Below are 22,871 nucleotides of genomic sequence, written 5' to 3' on the forward strand. Positions count from 1 at the left end.
GGTGTGATGTGGTGCTGAGAAGAATGTATATTCTGTGGATTTGGGGTGGAGAGTTCTATATACGTCTATTAGGTTTGCTTGGTCCAGTTCTGAGTTCAAGTCCTGGATATCCTTGTTAATTTTCTGTCTAGTTGATATGTCTAATATTGACAGTGGAGTGTTAAGGTCTCCCACTAGTATTGTGTGGGAGTCTGTCTCTTTGTAGGTCATTAAGAACTTGCTTTATGTATCTGGGTGCTCCCGTATTGGGTGCGCATATATTTAGGATCGTTAGCTCTTGTTGCATTGATCCTTTTACCATTATGTAATGCCCTTCTTTGACTCTTGATCTTTGTTGGTTTAAAGTCTGTTTTATCAGAGACTAGGATTGCAACTCCTGCTTTTTTTTGCTCTCCATTTGCTTGAAAAATCTGCCTTCATCCCTTTATTTTTAGCCTGTGTGTATTCTTGCACGTGAGATGGGTTTCCTGGATACAGCACAGCAATGGATTTTGACTTTTTATACAATTTGCCAGTCTGTGTCTTCTGATTGGGGCATTTAGCCCATTTACATTTAAGGTTAATATTATGTGTGAATTTGATCCTGCCATTTTGATGCTAGCTAGTTGTTTTTCCCATTAGTTGATGCAGTTTCTTCACTGTGTCAATGGTCTTTACCATTTGGTACGTTTTTGGAGTGGCTGGTACTGGTTGTGCCTTTCTATGTTTAGTGCTTCTTTCAGGAGCTCTTGTAAGGCAGGCCTGGTGGTGATGAAATCTCTCAGCAATTGCTTGTTGGTAAAGGATTTTATTTCTCCTTCGCTTATGAAGCTTAGTTTGGCTGGATATGAAATTCTAGGTTGAAAGTTCTTTACTTTAAAGATGTTGAATATTGGCCCCAACTCTCTTCTGGCTTGTAGGGTTTCTGCGGAGAGATCTGCTTGAGTCTGATGGGCTTCCCTTTGTGGGTAGCCCGACCTTTCTCTCTGGCTGCCCTTAGCATTTTTTCCTTCATTTCAACCCTGGTGAATCTGACGATTATGTGCCTTGGGATTGCTCTTCTTGAGGAATATGTTTGTGGTGTTCTCTGTATTTCCTGGACTTGAATATTGGCCTCCCTTGCTAGGTTGGGGAAGTTCTCCTGGATAATACCCTGAAGAGTGTTTTCCAGCTTGGATTCATTCTCTCTGTCACATTCAGGTACACCTATCAAACGTAGATTAGATCTTTTCACATAATCCCATGTTTCTTGGAGGCTTTGTTCATTTCTTTTTACGTTTTTTTCCTCTAATATTGCCTTCTCATTTTATTTCATTGAGTTGATCTTCAATCTCTGATAGCCTCTCTGATAGCCTTTCTTCTGCTTGGTTGATTGGCTACTGAAACTTGTGTGTGCTTTGTGAAGTTCTCTTGTTGTGTTTTTCAGCTCCATCAATTCATTTATATTCTACTCTAAGCTGTTTATTCTCATTAGCATTTTGTCAAACCTTTTTTCAAGGTTCTTAGTTTCTTTGCATTGGGTTAGAACATGTTCTTTTAGCTCAGAGAAGTTTGTTATTACCCACATTCTGTTTCTGTCAATTCATCAGACTCATTCTCCATCCAGCTTTGTTCCCTTGCTGGTGAGGAGTTGTGATCCCTTGGAGGAGGAGAGGCATTCTGGTTTTGGGTGTTTTCATCCTTTTTGCGCTGGTTTCTTCTCATCTTTGTGGATTTATCTACCTGTGGTCTTTGTAGTTGGTGACCTTGGGATGGGGTCTCTGATTGGATGTCCTTTTTCTTGATGATGAAGTTATTTCTTTCTGTTCTTTAGTTTTCCTTCTAACAGTCAGGCCCCTCTGCTATAGGACTGCTGGAGGTCCACTCCAGACCCAGCTTGCCTGAGGATCACCTGTGGTGGCTGCAGAACAGTAAGGGTCCCATCAGTTTCTTCTTCTGTTATATTTGTCCCAGAAGGATACCTGCCAGATAACCACCTGAGCTCTCCTTTATGAGGTGTCTCTTTGGATATACAAGGCTTGGGGAGCTACTTGAGGAGACAATCTGTCCCTTATAGGCGCTCAAGTGCTGAGCTGTGAGCTTCATTGTTCTGTTCAGAGCTGCTGGGCAGGTGCGTTTAAGTCTACTGCAGCGGAACTCACAACCACCATTTTTTCCCCAGGTGCTCTGTCCTGGGAAGGTGGGGGTTTATGTATAAGTTCCTGATGTGCTGCTGTCTTTTTCCAGAGATGCTCTGCCCAGCGAGGAGGTAGCCTAGTCACAGTCTGCCAGCAGAGGCGTTGCTGAGCTGCTGTGGTCTCTGCCCAGCTGCTGTGTGAACTTCCTTGTGGTTTTGTTTATAGAGGTATAGTTAGAACTGCCTCAGTAATGGCGGACTGCCCTTCCCCTGACAGAGCTGGAGTGTCCCGGGTCCAGCTGTGCTTGCTGTGAGACTCTCAATCCAGAGTGTTTCAGATTGCTGGTCTTTTTGGATGTGGGACCTGCTGAGCCAGATCACCTGGCTCCCTGGTTCAGCCCCCTTTTTTTCAGTTGAATGGGTGACTCTGTCTTCCAGATGTTCTAGGCGCCAGTTCAAACGACTGCCCAGATTTGTGTGAGTTTTTCTGCACCGCTGTGCTGGCTGAATCAGCCGTGCTGGAAACCCGTGGCAGTTTTCCGCTTGGGAATCTCCTGTTCTGTGGGCAGTAAAAACTCGTTTGGAAATGTGGTGATCACTCAACCTCTGCGTTCTGGCTGGGAACTGCACTCCAGAGCTGATCCTATTCGGCCATCTTGCATCTTGTCAAAAAGTTCTTTCTTTTCTAAAGCAAGTAACTATCACCAGTGATTGTAATTTTTTCTTTGTTTTTAGTAACCTGAATTTTCAGGTATCAATGAGCTTAAGACAGGGTGCATTTGCTTTATATTTTTATAAACAATATTGAATATTGGTTCAGATTACAGATAATAGAAATACTACTTGGATAGTTTAAATTGAAGAGCTCACACTATTTTCTTTCCATGGTAACCAACTATTTTGATATACACTGAAATTTTAAATTGCCTCATTTTCAATTATTACCATTAAATTATATCAATTAATCTTAGGTTTATAGTACTTTCTAGACTACTATAGGGACATTGATTTTTTTTCTCCATGTTTGTATAACTAACTAATCTGGACTTTGTGTCCAAAAAATGCTACCAGCTTAGCTATTAAAATGGGTAGAAAATCTTAAAAATCTGTCAGTAGGATTTTAGTGATTTTTAAAATGGGAATAGAGAAATAGAAGAAAAACTGTTGTAGTACCAAGTAAATGCCACATAACACATTTCTTTCTGCCTTTGTTGAATTTTAAGGAGATAAGAAGATGAACTGAGCTGTTTGTCTTACACATCTGTCATTTGGAAGTAATGCATGATGTTGATTTGATGTAATTTGTTAAGTTGAATGAGAATGCATGTCGTTTATAGACTGTTAAATTGAAATAATGTCCCACTATCTGGCCAGAGGAAGATTACCCACTTCCATTGAGAATGTGTGTGTTTGTGGGTTTTGTGGGTTTTTTTTTTTTTTTTCTGTTAGGAGGTTGGATTTTCACTGACCAGTCTACGTTTTTCTTATTCCTTTGTGACAGGTGATCTGTAAGATAATTGGCTGGTCTGTGTCAGAGATGCTGCCTGTAGTGAGGCCCTGTGGTGAAGAGAAGGGGGAAGTGTGTTCCCACTTGCTGTTGCTGATCAGTTATTTAAGTAGCTGTATACATTACCTAAAGTTCTTTAGAAACTGACTCGTTACATAGGAGCCCTTAGGACTGAAAAGAAGCCATAAGTTATGAGCTCATTTGACCTCAGAACATGAATGCTCTGTTGAATGTCCCCATCGCACAGTGAATAACATAGTTAACCTGTCCTTTATCCTTTTCCTGGCACACAGTCCCTCCTGCTACCCCTTCACCCTCCTCCGCATACATCTGGACATGATTTATGAGTAATAATTGAATTTCTCACATAGCATAGCTGAGCTGTCCTTTGTAATCAAGAGTCCATATACCCAAATATATTCTGCTGCCACACATAGAATCCCATTGGAAGAATAGCTGGCAAGTGCTCAGTTCTCTAAATTGTTGCAATAAGTTGGTGAAGCTTTTTTTCTGTGCTTCACCTGCCTTTGGGGTTGAAATGTTTTCAGTTCTCTCAGCATTCATGTGTTTAAAGGAAAAGACCTCTCTCTAGTGACATAAGGTCTCAAGATGAAATATGAGTGCTTATTGCCTGTCAAAGTGATTGCTGACTTGCATTTAAAATAATGGTGGTGCTGATTGATGGCAGCTCTGAGTTAGGTCAGACATGGACACTGGCCATTCTGCTTCTGTTTGTTATGATTGGCAGCCAAAGACAATATAGAAGTAGGAAAAAATATGTGTGTATATGTGTGTGTGTATGTGTGTGTGTGTGTGTGTGTGTGTGTGTGTGTGTGTATATATATATATATATATGGATGATGGATTATGCAGCCATGCTTCTCCATATTTTGTTTTGTGAGGTAGGAGAGAAGGTTTCATGATTTATAGATGGATAGAAAAATAACTTTGGATGGAGATGTTTTTGCTAAACTGCTGAGCTACATGTCCAATCTATTATTAAGTAATCATGGGCCTATCCTTTTGCACGCCTGATCTTCCTCTGACCTGGAGGGAGGTAACTGCATTCTGAGCATGCTGTTGGGCCTTCTCCTCCCATCCAGGTGAATGTCTCCATCATTCCTGCAGTTTGAATTATGCTAATTGATATGGTATCCTTTTTTTTGTCCACTTGTAGAAATACTTTTTTCCATAATCGCCCTGTCAGAAGGGTGAATCTGCCTGGTGATAGAGAATGTTCTGTCTGTTCCTCCCATCTATTCAGGTTTTCCTGTGTTTATTACCCAGGATTCAAGTGCTCCAGATAAATATAGGTTCATTTGGGGTTGATAGGGTTATTGCCCCCATTCAATAATGGATCCCTGCAGCATAAAGATATGATACCTGGCCAAATGGCATACCAGTCTAGGAAGGGAGGAAATGAACACTGTTGGAATTTCTACATATGTAAAGCATATATAATAGCTGAAATTGGCCAGGTACGGTGGCTCATGCCTATAATCCCAGCACTTTGGGAGGCTGAGGTGAGCCGATCACCTGAGATCAGGAATTTGAGACCAGCCTGGCCAACGTGGTGAAATCACATCTGTACTAAAAATGCAAAAAAATTAGCTGGGTGTGGTCGTGGGTGCCTGTAATACCAGCTACTCACGAGGCTGAGGAAAGAGAATCGCTTGAACCCAGGAGTCGGAGGTTGCAGTGAGCTGAGATTGTGCCATTATACTCCAGCCTAAGTGGCAAGAGCAAAACTCTGTCTCAAAAAGAAAAACTGGAATTAGTTAGATTTTATTATGTGCCAGACACTGTTCTATGCCTGTTACACATTATCTCTCTAAATATCCAACAACCCTATGAAGTAGGTATGTTATTTCCCCCATTTTAAAGTTGAGGAAACTGAGGCATAGAGTGGTTACATTACTTTCCTACTGCACAGCTAGCATTTGGAATTTCAGTCCAGCATTCTGATTCCCATCTGACTATAGACCTCTAAGCTGTATCATCCTTTTTTTACAGTTACTAACTAACTCTGATTTCAAATAATTCGCATATGTTTATTTAGGCTATAACTGGATTTTGAGACAAGACCTTACTAACCAAAAACTGATCCCCAGAAATACTTAGACCTTTTTATTAAACTTTATTAAGTGATGTCAAGAGGTGTTACTTGATTTTTCTTCTAGAATTGGTATGCACATTTTTTGTTCGTTTTTTCCTCCCATCAACACTTTTGAGTATTATGTGTCAGATGCCTTATTAGTTACTAGAAGCATGGAAATTGCTTCAATAAGACTTTAATTGTATCTAGTGATAAACACAATGTTAGAGAAACATACTGGGTGCCCATCATTATTAGACCACATTTGCTTAATACTAATTTCTCAGTGAGAATGTGTTTCCAATTGTGGGTGTTCCTTTTTTGTCTTCTTTTCTTTTTGCCCCCAGGCATTGTCTACCCTGGACTCCATCACTCTGATGTACCCTTTCTTTTACCGTCCTATGTTTGAAGTGATAGAAGATGGCTGGCATTCCTTCCTTCCTGAGCAAGAGTTTGAACTCTATTCCTCAGCTGTGAGTTAACTTTTGAGAACTTTTGAGAAGTAACCCAATACCTTATTTGACTTGTGAAAATGATCACTTCTTTTGTAGAGTAATAAGGTGAAGTTGACTTCTCCATTGCTAATCTTAATACATTTAAAAGGATTGAAGCCATACAGAGTATAATCTCTGATCAAAAAGGAATTAAATTAATAATCAATAATACTAAGATATCTAGGAATACCCCCAAGTATTTCTAAATTAAACAAAACACTTGTAAATAATCTGTGTGTCAAAGAAATTAAAAAACATTTTGAACTAAATGATAATGGTAATGTAACCTATTGAAATTTGTGGAATACAGATAGCTAAGGCAGGGGTTGGAGATAAACTTGTAGGTTTAAAATTTTTATACTAGAAAAGAAAGAAAAATCTAAAATCATTCATCTAAGCACCAACTTAAGAAGCTAGAAAAAAAGAGCAAAGTAACTAGAAAGAAAAAATAATAAAAATAAGAGCAGAAAGCAATAAAATAACTAGAATAAGCAAGTTTAGCCAAGTTGGTTGATCTAAGATCAGTATACAAAAACTAATTGAATTGGCAACAAGAGATCTGGCAATGAATAAAATAGGAATAAATTTAACAAGAAATTCAAGATTATGCACTGAAAGACATAAAACATTGGAAGAAGTTACAGGAGATCTAAATAAAAGAGATATACTGTATACATCAATTGGAAGACAATATGGTTAAGGTCAGTGGTTAGCTGACACATGTGAAGGACCATTAGATAATAGATGTTTTAAGCTTTGTGGGTCCTGTGGTCTCTATTACAACTACTGAACTCTGCTGCTGTTGCATGAAAACAGCAATCAGACAAGACGTCAATGAATGGGTGATACTATGTTCTAATAAACTTTATTTGCAAAAACAGGCAGCAGGCTGAATTTGGCTCATTAAAGTGGCAATTCTCCCCAAATTGTTCTATAGAGTCAGTGCAATCTGTGTTAAAATTCTAATAGGTGTTTTTGTGGAAATGGACAAGATGATACAAGTTTTATGGAAATGCAAATTTAAATGTATAAGTTTATATGGAAAGTCAAAACAGCTTTGAGAAAACAGTAGTTAAAAGGATTTACATACTTGATTACAAAACTTGTAAAACCACAGTAATCAAGAGAGTATGGTACTGGCATAAGGAAAATGTTAAGTAGCTGATTAGAAACAGCTAAAGGGAGAATAAGTGATTTGGAACATAGATCTGAAGTAATTACTCAGAATGCAGAACAGAGAAAGAAGATGGAAAAACAGAGAGGTTAGACACATGCATGCATAATAAAGGAAGAAGATCCAATATTTATCACATGGGAGTTTAGGATAAAAGATGATAGAGACTGGGTATGGTGGCTCACACCCGTAATCCTAGCACTTTGGGAGCCTGAGGCAGGCAAATCTCTTGAGCTCAGGAGTTTGAGACCAGCCTAGGGAACATGGCAAAACCCCATCTCTATGAAAAAATTTAGCTGGGTGTGATGACGTGTGCCTGTGGTCCCACTTACTTGGGGGTCTGAGATGGGAGAAATGCTTGAACCTAGGAGGTTGAGATTGCAGTGAGCAATGATCATGCTGTGGCACTCCAGTGTAGATGAGAGAGCAAGACCCTGTCTCTCAAAAAAAAAAAAAAAAAAAAAAAAAAGATGATGATGATAGAAGAAAGACAATATTCAAATAAATAATGGTTGATAATTCTCCAGAATCAGTAAAAGTTATTGAACCCTTAAGCCAAGGTATCCCAGCAAATACCATACAAGATAATAAAAAACATCTTTATACATGTTGTTGTTCAGCTACTGAACAATAAAGCAAAGAGAGTATCACAGAATTAGAGAAAAGCCAAATTACCTGCATGGTGTTAGATTAATAGAGGAAAAAAATTTGATCAATATCTATTCATGATAAAAGCTCTTAGAGTTGGTTTTGAAGGGAATTCATCTGATCTGATAAAGGATGGCTACCAAAACCAAAAACATACCAAAAGCAAATCTTGTATTATTCCCTCTAGGTTCAAGAATGAGGCAAGAATGTCCATTATTACTGTTCCTAGGCAGCTCAGTAAGACAAGAAAGAAAAATACAGGGTATAAGGATTGAAATAAAGGTAGAAAAATTGTTATTTGTTGATTCTATGCTTGTCCACATGGGAAAAGGAAAGAATCTTGAGATCATAGGGATTTCTCTACACCAAACACAATTCGAAGAGATGCAGTTAAAATGCAACAAAGATTATAAGGTTTCTAGGAATATATCTAAGAAAAGATAGAAAGACCTTTATTGAGAGCATTATAAAAATTTATGGAAAATTTTTTAAAAGCTTAAATAAGTGGAGAGACAATATACTCATGGATAGAGAGACTGAATATTCTAAAGATATAACTCATTCTCTCTGATTTATAAAGTCGATACAGTCTTATTAAAAACCCCAGTTGGTTTACACTGAATTTGATAAAAGTTACATGGAAGACCAGAAGACCAAGAGGAGCCGAGTTACTCTTTGAAGAATAAAAAGGTAAGAGGAGGAGACTTAGCCTACTAGGTATCAAACTTATTTTAAAAGTTATGGAAGTTACTAAAGTGGAACAGTGGGATGGGATAGAGAACACAGCACATTTGGACTGACAGAAGTGGCATTGCAGATCAATGGAAAGTCCTGTCATTCTCCAGAGTAGGAAATCAATAAATAATATACCACGGTGAAAATTCAAGAAATAACAGTGTAATCAAGTTGTTTAGAAATTTAAAGGTAAGTCGGCGTGGTGGCTCATGCCTGTAATCCCAGCACTTTGGGAGGCTGAGGTGGGTGGATCACCTGGTGTCAGGAGTTGGAGAGAAGCCTAACCAACATGCTGAAACCCCATCTCTACTAAAAATATAAAATATTAGTTGGATGTTGTGTTGGGTGCCTGGAATCCCAGCTACTCAGGAGACTGAGGCAGGAGAATTGCCTGAACTCGAGAGGCAGAGGTTGCAGTGAGTCAAGATTGTGCCATTGCGTTCCAGCCTAGGCGACAGAGTGAGACTCCATCTCAAACAAAACAAAAGAAAACAGAAATTTAAAGTTAAACACCAAAAAAGCTAAAAATACTGAAAATGATTGCCTTTGGGGAAAGCAAATTGGGATGGGCTAGCAAGGAACAGGTAACTCCATTTTTCTAAAAATAATAAATCTTTTGAAACTGTGCGTTTATTTATTTATTGTTTTTTGAAACAGAATCTCACTCCGATTGCCCAGGCTGGAGTGCAGTGGCACTATCACAGCTCACTGCAACCTCAGCTTTCTGGGCTCATATGATTCTTTCACCTCACCATCCCAAGTATCTGGAATTATAAGGGTGTGCTACTACACCTGGCTAATTTTTGCATTTTTAGTGGAGACCTGGTTTGGCCATTTTGCCCTAGCTGGTCTTGAACTCCTGGACTCAAGCAATTTGCCTCCCTTAGCCTCCCAAAATGCTGGGATTACAGGTGTGAGCCACTGTGTCTGGCCTAGAAACTATGTTTTTAAAACTGGTAACATAAATACATTTGAAAAGTGAAAAAAATTAAGACTGAAAATGTGATACTGTATGTTATAAAAGCATTTTTAAAAAGTGATAATCTTAGAGTACATCTAACATACTACGTTAGGTTAGGCCAGCTCAGATATACAGAACATGCTGAAATTTACATATAATTTGATTTTTTTTTTACTGTAAAACTTTTTGACAGTCTTCAAGCAGTTTTCAGTTCTGATTTTTAAAATAAGTTGTCATTTGATAGTTTTATATCGTATACTTTTAGTCCTTAGTGTATTGAGTTTGAAATTATTTCATTGACTTCTAAGCTTAACCTTCCTTAGTAGTGAGTTGTTACTGTTTTAAGAAAGGTGTTACCAATCTCATATTTTTCTCCTTTTCTAAATAACAGAAAAGAACAAAGGACTTGATCTAGGTAGTAGCTCTGTTCTCATCTGTCCTGGGGATGCATTATCTGGAGTATTACAGTCTTACTTGTGCTTTAAGAAGATCATTAACAAACTAAATGGGACCCAGAAAAGGAAGAAGTGGGGTGATGCTGGCCATGATAATTATGGGTGTGCTTAATATATTTAACTTGGAGAATAGAACACTAAGGAGAAACAACCATCTTTCAAACATTTGATAGAATACCGTGTGAAATAGGGAACTTGTCCCATATTGTCTGAAAGTTCGGTAAAAACCAATAGAGAAAGTTACAGAGCAACAAGTTTTGCTCAGGATCAGAGAGAACTTTCTAGGAATTGTTGATACCTAGCAATGCAGGAAGCTGGCCCTGAACCATAGAACTCCTTTTCTCTGCAGCCATTTACGTATAAGCTAGATAGCCTCCTATTCAGTTCCTGAGAAATGGCTTCCTCGTCAGTGAAAGTTGATCTCTAAGGTCTTTTAAATTTTCTCAGATTATTTTGTGACATTGAGATAGTTGCTTAGCTTTGAAGTATTCTGTGTTTTTCAGACCGGTGAATGGAGGCTAAGCTATGTCAATAAGGAATTCGCTGTCTGTCCCTCTTACCCACCAACTGTCATAGTGCCCAAATCCATTGATGATGAAGCTCTTCGGAAGGTAGCTACATTTAGACATGGAGGGCGCTTCCCAGTACTAAGCTATTATCACCAAAAAAATGGGATGGTAAGTGCACGGCGCTACTGTTTGATGTACCGAAAGATTTGGCTGGGGGATCTTTTCGTAGAAATGTTCCTTTTTTCTATCTGTCTGTTTATCAACATGATTGTCCAGGTCTCCACCACTAGGACTTCCTTCATGTCAGCTTTAGGGAATCAGGAGTAGAGTGTTTTCTGTGGTGAGGATGTGTCTCTGAATTCTTTCCATGATCCTGCTCAACCTCACAGAAGCCCTGAGAGACACTGTGCAAAGGAAACTAGTGTTTATTTGATGTTTATGGCAACATTCTTGTGGTAGAAAAATGAGAAATTTCTCTGCTCAGAATAATTTAATTTTTCTTACCAACTTTCCATGTGAAAGGCGAATTGAGCAGAGCTATTTATTTTCAAAGGTAGAAGAGTGATGCTCATGTCATTTAGTCACAACTCTAGTAAACACTGGATTAAACAAGGAGCTAAAATAACTTCCTTATAATGGTGGTCTCTTGAAAGAACTCTAAACCATTCACCAGGGAAGAGATTAGTATAATAGACACTGATTACTGGAGAAAAGTTTCGAAAGCAAACATTTCCAGATAGATAGTTGGTAGGGTAGTTTTTGGAAACAAGTAGTTAAATCCTGGAATACTGAAAAGGATGGTAGAGGCCACTGGAGAATAAATAATAGACAATCAGCTTTTGAGGTATTGAAAATGATTTCCCAAACAATGAGAACAGTGTTTGAACTTTAAAATTTTGCTACTGGTGCCTTTACTTTCTGTAATTCTTGTTAAAACCTGCCAACTCTACGTATGTTTAGTTGAAGTCAAGGTTTACTGGCTCATAGGCCATTATTATCTTTATTACAGGGCCAAGTCTACAGGTATTTGACCCACACACTAAATGAATTGCAATATTTGATCTTAAAGAGGTGATATGATTTATTATGTGAAAGTATTTTGAGACAGAGAAATTGTGTAAAAGCTCAAGGCTTATCTTTTACAGTTACTAATCGTTGTCAATACATGCAAATATGTCTTTGCTTATGGATCAAATCCATCTCCACAGTGTCACAGGATTATTTTTGAGATACTCTTAATCTAGCTAATTTCTTTCTGTTTTCAGAAACTTTAAGAGCAACTGCTGTTGAATTTTCAGCTTTACTGTGCTTCTAGGTAATTATGCGAAGTGGCCAGCCACTCACTGGCACAAATGGGAGGAGGTGCAAGGAAGACGAGAAGCTGATCAATGCTACCCTCAGGGTGGGGAAGCGTGGCTACATCATTGACACCCGATCCCTGAACGTGGCTCAGCAAGCTAGAGCCAAAGGAGGTGGCTTTGAACAAGAAGCCCATTATCCCCAGTGGAGGCGAATTCATAAGTCCATTGAGAGGTAAGATTCCGGAGATAGTAAGGACTCTTATTAGAAGCTAATTACAGTGGACAAGGTGTTAGCTGTTCAAAAATTACAAGTGTTCAAATTAACCTATGCATTAATTTAGGGTCAGTAATTGGCTAGTCATCTTCTCATTTTTTTGATCAGCTTTATAAAGTTTAATTGACAAGTAAAAATTACATATTTGTGATGTACACTGTGCTGTTTAGATATATGTACGTATACATTGTAAACTGATTAAATTAAGTGAATTAACGTAACTATCACCTCACATAATTACCATTTTTTTGGATAGTGAGAACATTTAATATTTATTCTCTTGGTAATTTTCAAGCATATAGTATATTATTTTTAACTACAGTTGCCATGCTGTACAATAGACCTGCAGAACTAATTCCTCCTAACTGAAACCTGGTAACCTTTGATCAGCATCTCCCCATATCTGTGTCTCCCCTCCGCCAGCCCCTCCTGCCACTTTCTCTTCCTCTGGCAACCACCATTCTACTCTCTGTTTCTATGAGTTTAACTTGTTTAGATTCCACATATTAAGTGAGTTGATGAAGTATTTATCTTTCTGTCCATGGGTGCCTGGCTTATTTCATATGGCATGATGTCTTCTAGGTTCATCCATCTGTTGCAAATGAAAGGTTTCCCCTTTCTTTTTTTTATTTTGTTTTTTTTGAGATAGAGTCTAGCTCTGTCATGCAGGCTGGGGTGCAGTAGCACAGTCCCAGCTCACTGCAACCTCTGCCTTCTGAGTTCAAGTGATTCTCCTTCCGTAGCCTCCTGAGTAGCTGGGACTACAGGCACATGCCACCACACCTGGCTAATTTTTGTATTTTTAGCAGAGACAGGGTTTCACCATGTTGGCCAGGCTGGTCTCAAACTCCTGACCTCAAGTGATCCACCTGCCTCAGCCTCCCAAAGTGTTGGAAGTACATGCGTGAGCCACTGCGCCCAGCCTCCCCTCTTTTTTAAGGCTGAATTGTATTTTATTGTTTATCATACCACATTTTCTTAATCCATTCATCCATTGATGGGCACTTAGGTTGAATCTGTATCTTGGCTATTATAAATACTGCTGCAGTGAACATGGGAGTGTGGATGCCTCTTTGAGATCTTGATTTCATTTTGAATATTCAAAATATTTACCCAGCAGTGGGATTACTGGATCTTATTGCAGTTTCATCTTTAATTTTTTGAGGCACCTCCATACTGTTTCCCACAGTGGCCATACTAATTTGCATTCCCACCAGCATTGTACAGTGGTTCCCTTTTGTCCATATTTTCAACAACGCTTGTTAATCTTGTCTTTTTAGTAATAGCCATTCTAACAGGTGTGAGGTGATACCTCATTGTGGTTTTGAATTTCATTTCTCTGATGATAAGTGAGGCAGAGCATTTTTTTTTTTCAAATACCTATTAACCATTTGTATGTCTTCTTTTGAGAAATGTCTATTCAGGTCTTGCCCGTTCTTTAATCAGGTTGTTTTTTTGCTATCCAGTTAAGTTTTTTACATATCTTAGATATTAACCCCTTATCCGGTGTATTGTTTGCAAATGTTTTCTCCCATTCCATAGGTTGTCTCTTTACTCTGTTGATTGTTTTGCTGTGCAAAAACTTTTTAGTTTGATGCAGTCTCATTTGTCTATTTTTGCTTTTGTTGCCTATGCTTTAGAGGTCATATCCAAAAAAGTCTGTGCCCACACCAATGTCAAGAAGCTTTTTCCTTGCATTTTCCTCTAGTGGCTTTAGTTTCAAGTCTTATGTTTAAGTCTTTAATCTACTTTGAGTTGATTTTTGAGTATGATGTGAGGTAAGGGTCTAGTTTGTTCTACATGTGCATACCCAGTTTTCCCACCACCGCTCATGGAAGAGACTCCTTTTGCCATATAAGTTCTTGGCACCTTTTTCAAACATCAATTGACCATAGATGTGTGGATTTATCTCTGGGCTCTATATTCTATTCCATTGGTTGATGTGTCTGTTTTTATGCCAGTACCAAACTGTTTTGATTACTGTAGCTTTGTAGCATATTTTAAAACCAGGTAGCCTGTGAGGCCATCAGGACCTGGGCTTTACTTTGATGAGAGATTTTTTTTTTCAGTTTCCTTATTCATTATTGGTCTGTTCAGATTTTCTTTCTTCATGACTCAGTCTTGGTAGGTTGTATGCTTCCAGGAATGTATCCATTTCTTCTAGATTATCCAATCAATTTGTTGATTTGTAATTGTTTACAGTAGTCTTTTATGATCCCTGTATTTCTGTGATATCAATTGTAATATCTCATCTTTCATTTCTGATTGTATTTGTATTGTTTCTCTCTCTTTTTTTAGTGAAAGAACCTTTAGCTAAAGGTTTGTCAGTTTTATCTTTCTTTTTGAACAGCCAGCCCTTGTGTTTGATAAGTGAAAGCTGTGCTCTTGGAGGCCTGCAGGAGTCCCTGTCACCAGCATTCTTTCTCTAAGCCAGCCCTGTGGTCTCATCAACACAAGGCCGGCTCCTCTGCATGTGGATCAGCAGTTGCCACACTGAACAGATTTGCTACATATGCTTGTATTTTCCTAAGTCAAAGACTTGAGAGATTTAATTTCTCCCCATATCGACCTATTTTCACACAGTTTTCTCCACCTGTAGTTTCTTGTTTGCACTGTAAAAGAGTCATTTGTAAGTGTCTCTAGGTGGGTGAGTGGGAGCTGTAGCTAGGTAACAGTGGGATCTGAGGTGGGCTGGGTAAGACTGCTGATGGCACAGGGTCTCTAGTGTTAGATTGGTGGGAACAGGATTGCAAATGTCAGTGGCGCTGTGTCTCCTGACCTGTCATGAAATGCAGGGTTCTGGCCTCTCCTCTAGCCAGATAATTCACCTATGTGAACTGAGTTTCATCTATCTAGATGAGGAATAGGTTACCATGGCAGGCATTTTAAGCTTTGCAACAATGTGTGAATATTAGTTTTTCAACCTTTAATCCTCAAATTACTGTATAGCAGGGTTAATATTTTTATAGTATTTTGAACTACTTTTGCTCTTGGATATGTTGGAGGCTGAATCTTTGGTTTCTTTATCTTTCTGTTTTTTGGGTTTTTTATTTTTTACTTTCTTATTTTTAAAAGGTATCACATTCTTCAGGAAAGCTTAATCAAACTCGTGGAAGCTTGTAATGACCAAACACATAACATGGACCGATGGCTCAGTAAATTGGAGGCCTCTAACTGGCTGACTCACATCAAAGAGATTCTGACAACTGCCTGCCTCGCGGCTCAGTGCATCGACAGGTAAAGTGCATTTCAGTGGACATGTGCTGATAACTAGACTTTGTGTTTATCCAGACACATTTATACATTATGTGAAAGTCTGCAATAAATTACAATGTAGGCTAGTCAGCAGCATCCCATTATTGATGAGGTGTGTGCCTAGCGTCTGACATTTAATAGATAATGTTTGTTTAATAAATGTGAACCATGTACATCTACATGTCTTCTGTGACACGAATTTTTAAGTACTAATGGACCTATTTTTTTTCTATAACATCCTTAAATCATGAAATTAGCCAATTTTTTTCTTAAACTATGAAAAAGAATGAAAGGAAGTTTTATTTTTTCTTAAAGGAACAAACTTAACCTCCTTACTTTTGAAATATTAATGAAAGAAAACATATAATTTTGTTACACAGTAAAACAATCCTTTCTAACCTCTGGGATATCTTATACTCCTTGATATGTGCCATTACATCTGGATCTCAAGTTGAGAAAACTTAATGGTAGTGATGTTGAGTATATGAAGTGATTTTAGTTTATTCACTCAGTTAAAGGTTGCTAATCCTTGAGCCTTGTGGCAGAAGACTTGAAAAGAGGCAGAAGGATTGGCATAAATTCTTGCAGAAGCTTAGAATGCCCTTTTTAAGAAGGGGATTCCACTGAAACAGTAGGTAGGTATAATGTTATCACCACATGGCTAGATGGCACTTTTCTTTGAGATTTTAATTTGTTTTATTTTTATTTTTTATTTTTTAATTTTTTAAATTTTTATTATTACTTTTTTTTTTGAGATGGAGTTTTGCTCTTGTTACCCAGGCTGGAGTGCAATGGCGCGATCTCGGCTCACTGCAACCTCCGCCTCCTGGGTTCAGGCAATTCTCCTGCCTCAGCCTCCCGAGTAGCTGGGATTACAGGCACGCGCCACCATGCCCAGCTAATTTTTTGTATTTTTAGTAGAGACGGGGTTTCACCATGTTGACCAGGATGGTCTCGATCTCTTGACCTTGTGATCCACCCGCCTTGGCCTCCCAAAGTGCTGGGATTACAGGCGTGAGCCACCGCACCCGGCTTATTATTTTTTTTACTGGGTGGCTGAAACAACAGGAATTTATATCTTTATAGGTCTAGAGGCTGAGAAGTCTGAGATCAAGGTGCTGGCTGGTTCACTTCCTGGTGAGGGCCAACATCCCAGCCTCCAGACAGCTACCTCCTTGCTATGTACTCACATGGTGGGGAGAGCAAGCTGCTGTCTCAAGGACAGTGATCCCATCATGGGGGCCTCACCCCCAAGACCTAATCTAAACGAACTCCCAGAGACCCACTTCCCAATACCATCACATTGAGGGTGAGGGCTTCCCCCTAGAAATGTGAAGAGGACAAAAACACTCAGTCTGTAACACCCTCCTTCCTGGAAGGTGTATTTTCATTTGAAAACACCAATCCTTGACAGTGCAGCCAAACTTTTTAACGCTAAAGATTTTGACCTGAATGTTTTGTGCTTTAGGTTTTAGTGGGGTTGGTGTGCTTGTGCTACTGGGTTGAGAGAAGAGAGAGCTTTTTTTTTTTTTTGAAAGAGAGAAAAAATTAAAGAATGAAGGAGAGGAAGAAAAAGGAAGAGAAAGAGGGAGAGAGAACGGGAGTATTGCTTTATTGCCCAGGCTAGAATGCAGTCTAAAAATGGGAATTGAAAACCTCTTTTATGCCAATAATTGTGCTTAACAATGGAGACAGGAAGGAATAAGGGAAGAAAATAAACAAGCAGCCAACCAATATTTCATTTAAACCTATGAAATACTATGCAATTACTGATGAGTGATTTACTTCCAATTATAGAGTCACTTTTAGAATAGGTGTGATATGATACTGATAAGAATGTATGTTTTATGTATTTGAAGTAGAGAGTTCTATAAATGTTTATTAAGTTTACTTGTTCTGGGTCCTTTTACCATTATGTAATGTCCTTCTTTGCCTCTTTTGATCTTTGTTGCTTTAAAGTCTATTTTATCAGAGGCGAGAATTGCAACTCCTGCCTTTTATTTATTTATTTATTTTTGCTGTCCGTTTGGTTGGTAAATCTTCCTCCATCCCTTTGTTTTGAGTCTTTGTGTATCGTTGCATGTGAGATGGGTCTGGATACAGCATACTGATGGGTTTTGGCTTTTTCCTGTCTGTATCTTTTGATTGGGGGATGTAGTCGATTTAAATTTAAGATTAATAATAATATATTTGAGTTTAATACTGCCATTTGATGCTAGCTGGCTGTTTTGCCCATTAGTTGATGTAAATTCTTCATTATGTTAATGTTCTTTACTTTTTGATAGATTTTTGGAAAGGCTGATACTGGTTGTTCCTTTATATGTGTAGTGCTTCTTTTAGAAGCTCTTGTAAAGCAGGCCTGGTGGTGGTGAAATCTCTAAGTACTTGCTTGTTCGCGAAACATTTTATTTTTCCTTCACTTGTGAAGCTTAATTTGGCTGGATATGAAATTCTGGGTTGAAAGTTCTTTTTTAATTTGTTTTATTGATGCTTCTGTATGAGGGAAATATATACATAATTTGTTATGGACAGAGAGAAATGCATAATAGAATGGGTTACTAAAATCATGTCGTAAGTTAGTAACAGAACTGTGAATAGGTAGAGTCCCTTGGGGTCAAGATTGTCAGGCTATCCCTGTTCTTTTTGTTTTAGGCGTTAGGTAAGCCCATTTAGCTAATAAAATGTGGGAATTAAAGACCAAGGTTCTGTGGCAGAGAAATAACAAATGCATAAGGATATTGTTAATACTGAGGGTTTTGTTTCTTTTTAACCTAAGTTTACCAGATTTCTCCTTACATTGTAAGTACGTAGGCTTCTGTTTTCTTATGAAACAGGAATTGCAATAAGCAGTTATCACCACATTGTCTCAGTTTTCAGCTGTAATAACACGATGATACAGATGAAGACACCCCGCAGTGCAGAGTGCAGAACAGTTCTCATGATCTCCACCTTCATTTAGTTTGAGCTGGTTGCCTTAAAGGCAGAGACTTCCAGACTCTTGGGAAGGTTCAGGATTTTGGTTTATTTTGCTATGTTTGGGTTCCTTTTTCTGATATATATTAGCCTATTATTTATACCTCCATAAAAATTTGCCCTTATAATTAATTACTGAAAGCATTAAAAATAGACTTGAAGTGAATTGAATTAAATTTAGAATATCTCAAGATAATTAAGGTACATTTGCAATATATACAGAAGACTTAGAGTACATGCTCATCCCTTTCAGCCTAGTCATTAGATTTTATCCTCAGAATGGGGTTAACCTAACCATAAGTGACTTCAAGGAATCCATTACTTTTCAATTCTGAACCCCCAAATAATTCAGCAGAAGACAACAAGCTAAGTACATCATCTACAGTATAACAAAAATTGGCATAACCTGAATGTCCAACTATAGGATTAAGTAAATTGCAGCTCATCACTGAATAGAATATTATACACAGGCATACCTTGGAGATGTTGCCAGTTTGGTTCCAGAAAACCACAGTAAAGCAAATAATGCAATAAAGTGAGTCACATTAATTATCAATATTTGGTTTTCTAGTGCATATAAAGTTATGTTTATACTTTAATGCAGTCTGTTAATTGTGCAATAGTATCATGCCTAAAAAAGCAATGTATATACCTTAATTTAAAAATACTTTAGGCTGGGCGCAGTGGCTCATGCCTGTAATCCCAGCACTTTGGGAGACCAAGGTGGGGGGATCACCTGAGGTCAGGTGTTCAAGACTAGTCTGGCCAATATGGTGAAACCCTGTCTCTACTAAAAATACAAAAATTAGCCAGGCATGGTGGCGTGTGCCTGTAGTCCCAGCTACTTGGGAGGCTGAGGTAGGAGAATTGCTTGAACCCAAGAGACAGAGGTTGTAGTGAGCTGAGATCGTACCACTACACTCCAGTCTGGGCGACAGAGCAAGACTCTGTCTCAATGAATGAATGAATGAATGAATAAATAAATAAAATTTTATTGGTATTTGAGATTATTGACCCTGGTAGAGGGTCTTGCCTCCCCATTGATGGCTGCTGACTGATCAGGGTGGTGGTTACTGAAGGTTTGGATCACTGTGGCAATTTCTTAAATAAGACAGCAATGAAGATGACCACGTCAATTGACTCTTCCTTTTGTGAAAGATTTCTCTGTTGCATGTGATACTATTTGATAGCATTTCTCCCACAATAGAACTTGCAAAATTAGAGTCAATCCTCTCAAACTCTGCCACTGTTTTATCAGCTAACTTGATGTAGTGTTCTGAGTCTTTTTTTTTTTTTTTGTCATTTCAACAATATTCATAGCATCTTCACCAGGAGTAGATTTCATCTCAGGATACTACTTTCCCTGCTCATTCATAGGAAGCAACTCCTTATTCATGTAAGTTTTATTATAAAGTTGCAGCAATTCAGTCAAATCTTCAGACTTCTATTTAGGAGACAGGATTTTGCTCTGTTGCCCAGTCTAGAGTGTAGTGGCAGGATCACAGCTCACTGCAGCCTAGAACTCCTGGGCTCAAATAATTCTCCCACCTCAGCCTTCCAAGTAGCCAGGACTACAGGTGCATACCACCATGCTCAGCTAAATTTTTTTTCAATTTTTAATAGAGATGAGGTCTCTCTTTGTTGCCCAGGCTGGTCTCAAAGTCCTGAGCTCAAAGTCCTGCCTCAGCCTTCCAGAGTGCTGAGATTATGGTTGTGACCCACTGCATCCAGTCTTTTTTTTTTTTTTTAAGAGACAGGGTCTTGCCCTCTGTCACTTTAGCTGGAGTGTAGTAGCACAATCACAGCTCATTGTAACCTCAAACTCCTGCTTTCAAGCAATCCTCCTGCCTTGGCCTCCCTAAGTGCTGGGGTTACAGGCATGAACCACCATTCTCTGCCTTCATGTTACACTTCTAATTCTAGTTCTTTTGCTATTTCCATAACATCTGCGGTGACTTCTCCAGTAAAGTCTTATACCCCTCAAAGCATCCATGAGGTCTGGAATCAACTTTTTCCAAAATCCTGTTAATGTTGATGTTTTTGCTTCCTCCCGTGAATCACAGATGATTTTAATGGCATCTAGAAAGGTGAATTCTTTACAGAAGGTTTTCAATTTGTTTTGTCCAGAACCATCATAGGAATTGCTAGCTAAGGCAGCTATGGCCTTATGAAATATATTTTTTACTTAAAACTTGAAAATTGAAATTACTCTTTGATCCATGGCCTGCAGAATAGGTGGTGTTTTAACAGGCACAAAAACAACATTCATCTCCTTGTACCTCTCCATCAGAGCTCTTAAGTGACCAGGTGCATTCAGTGAGCAGTAATGTTTTGAAAGGAATCTTTTCTTCTGAGCAGTAGGTCTCAACAGTGGACTTAAACTATTCAGTAAACTATGCTGTAAACAGACGTACTGTCATCCAGGCTTCATTGTTCCATTTATATGGCACAGACAGAGTACATTTAGCATAACTGTTAAGGGCTCTAGGATTTTCAAAATTCCAGAGGATCACTGGCTTCAGTTTAAAGTCACCAGCTGCATTTTCCCCCTAAGAAGAGAGTTAGCCTGTCCTTTGAAACCAGGCACTGATTGCTCCTCTCTAGCTATGAAAGTTCTAGGTGACATCTTTTTTCAGTATAAGGCCATTTCATCTACCTTGAAAGTCCGTTGTTTAGTGCAGCTGCCTTTATCAGTGGTCTTTGCCAGATCTTCTGGGTAACTCTACAGCTGCTGCGTGCAGCACTTGCTGCTTCTCCTTGCACCGGGATGTTATAGAGAGATAGCTTCTTTCCTTAAACCTCATGAATCAGCCTCTGCTAGTTTCCAACTTTTCTTCTACAGTGTCCTCACTTCTGTGAGCCTTCATAGAACTTTATAGAATGGAAGAGAATGAAGACCTTGCTCTCAGTTAGGCTTTGGCTTCAGGGAATATTGCAGCTGATTTGATCTTCTATCCAGACCACTCAAACTTTCTCCATGTGAGCAGTAACACTGTGTCACCGTATCATTTATGTGTTTGCTGGAGAAGCACTTTTAATTTGCATCAAGAACTTCTTCTTTGCATTCAGAACTTGGTTTACTGGTGCATGAGGCCCAGGTTTTGGCCTGTCTCAGCTTTCAACATGCCTTCCTCACTAAGCTTAATCATTTCTAGCTTTTGATCTAAAATGAGCCATGCTACTCTTCCTTTCATTTGAACACTTAGAGGCCATTGTAGGGTCATTAATTGGCCAGCCTAATTTCAATATTGTTGTGACCCAGGAAATAGAGTCTCCCTGGAAAGAGAGAGTCAGAGGAACAGCTGGTTAGTGGAGCAGTGAGCACACACATAGCATTTACCAATTCAGTTCACTTTCTTATATGAACGTGCTTCGTGATGCCCCCCCAAATTGCAGTAGTAACATCAAAGATTACTGATCACAAATCACGATAACAGTGGTAATAATAATGAAAACTTTTAAAACATTGTGAGAATTACCAAGATGAGGCAGAGACACAAAGTAAAACATGCTGTTGGAAAAAGGGTGCCAGCATACTTGCCCGACACAGGATGGCTGCACACCTTCCATGTGTGGAAAATGCAATGTCTGAAGAGCAGCGGAGGGAAGCTCCGTGAACGAGCTGTGCCTGCGACTGTTCATATCCTAGCTCTGAAGATGATGTACAAATGTGGAAGGGCACGCATTTAGGAGTGAGAATAGAGGAAACTGCCTCTTATGAAAGCTCTGTGTGGTATATATGTACATGGGAAAAAAACTGACAGTAGTAACCAAACCTGAAGCTGTTGTGTGAAGATTTTTTTTTTTTTTTTCTAAAATTTCCTTCATTGTTTCAACAGAAAGGGTGGAAGAAGGAGAGGGGAGAAGATGTAGTAAATTGGGTTTTGGTGTTTTCTTTCATTCTCTTTAGAATAACGGGGTCCCAGACACTCATGAGTCTCATGATGCAGTGATGTGTTTACCACTGACTTTCTGGATTGACAGTTTTGTGTTTGCTTTTTTCCCGTTGTCGCGTGAAAGTGTGGTCTACGTCTTGTTTTCCAGATCCGTTACAGTTTATGAAGGTGTTCTTGTAGTCAGCTGATGGTGGAAAGGTGGAGTCAAAGTCAGAAAAATCATCTGAATGTATGTTTATAGGTTTGATGAGAAGAGGCTTTAACCAGCAATTAAAACAGAAAGGGTAAATGCCTTTTGTGATAAGGGCTGCTTTTTGGTTTTGTAAAGGGAAAGAAAAATTCAGCTAAAAAGTTCTGTGAAATTTGTTACAATTTAAAGAGGTCTTGCCATGTGAAATTTGGGATTCATTATAGTCATATTTTTTTCCCAAGAGAAACTCTTATCTATCATATGCCTCATTTAGATTCTAAACTCTACCAGTCAGAGCAGAATGTTGCA

At 38.7% G+C, this 22,871-nt stretch overlaps 1 protein-coding gene across 1 annotated transcript in view; it reads left to right on the forward strand.

Annotated features, from left to right (window-relative positions):
• MTMR9 (myotubularin related protein 9) overlaps positions 1-22,871 on the forward strand; it is a 51,414-nt gene that overhangs the window by 14,607 nt on the left and 13,936 nt on the right. The window contains exons 3-6 of the mRNA XM_012457345.2: positions 6,045-6,170; positions 10,668-10,841; positions 11,989-12,206; positions 15,324-15,485. Of these exons, the coding sequence (XP_012312768.2) occupies positions 6,045-6,170; positions 10,668-10,841; positions 11,989-12,206; positions 15,324-15,485 (680 nt within the window). The remainder of the gene's footprint in view (positions 1-6,044; positions 6,171-10,667; positions 10,842-11,988; positions 12,207-15,323; positions 15,486-22,871) is intronic.

The sequence above is a fragment of the Aotus nancymaae genome, unplaced genomic scaffold, assembly GCF_030222135.1.
Source record: "Aotus nancymaae isolate 86718 unplaced genomic scaffold, 86718_ANA_hifiasm-v0.15.2.pri h1tg000079l, whole genome shotgun sequence".
Classification (NCBI taxonomy): Eukaryota; Metazoa; Chordata; class Mammalia; order Primates; family Aotidae; genus Aotus; species Aotus nancymaae.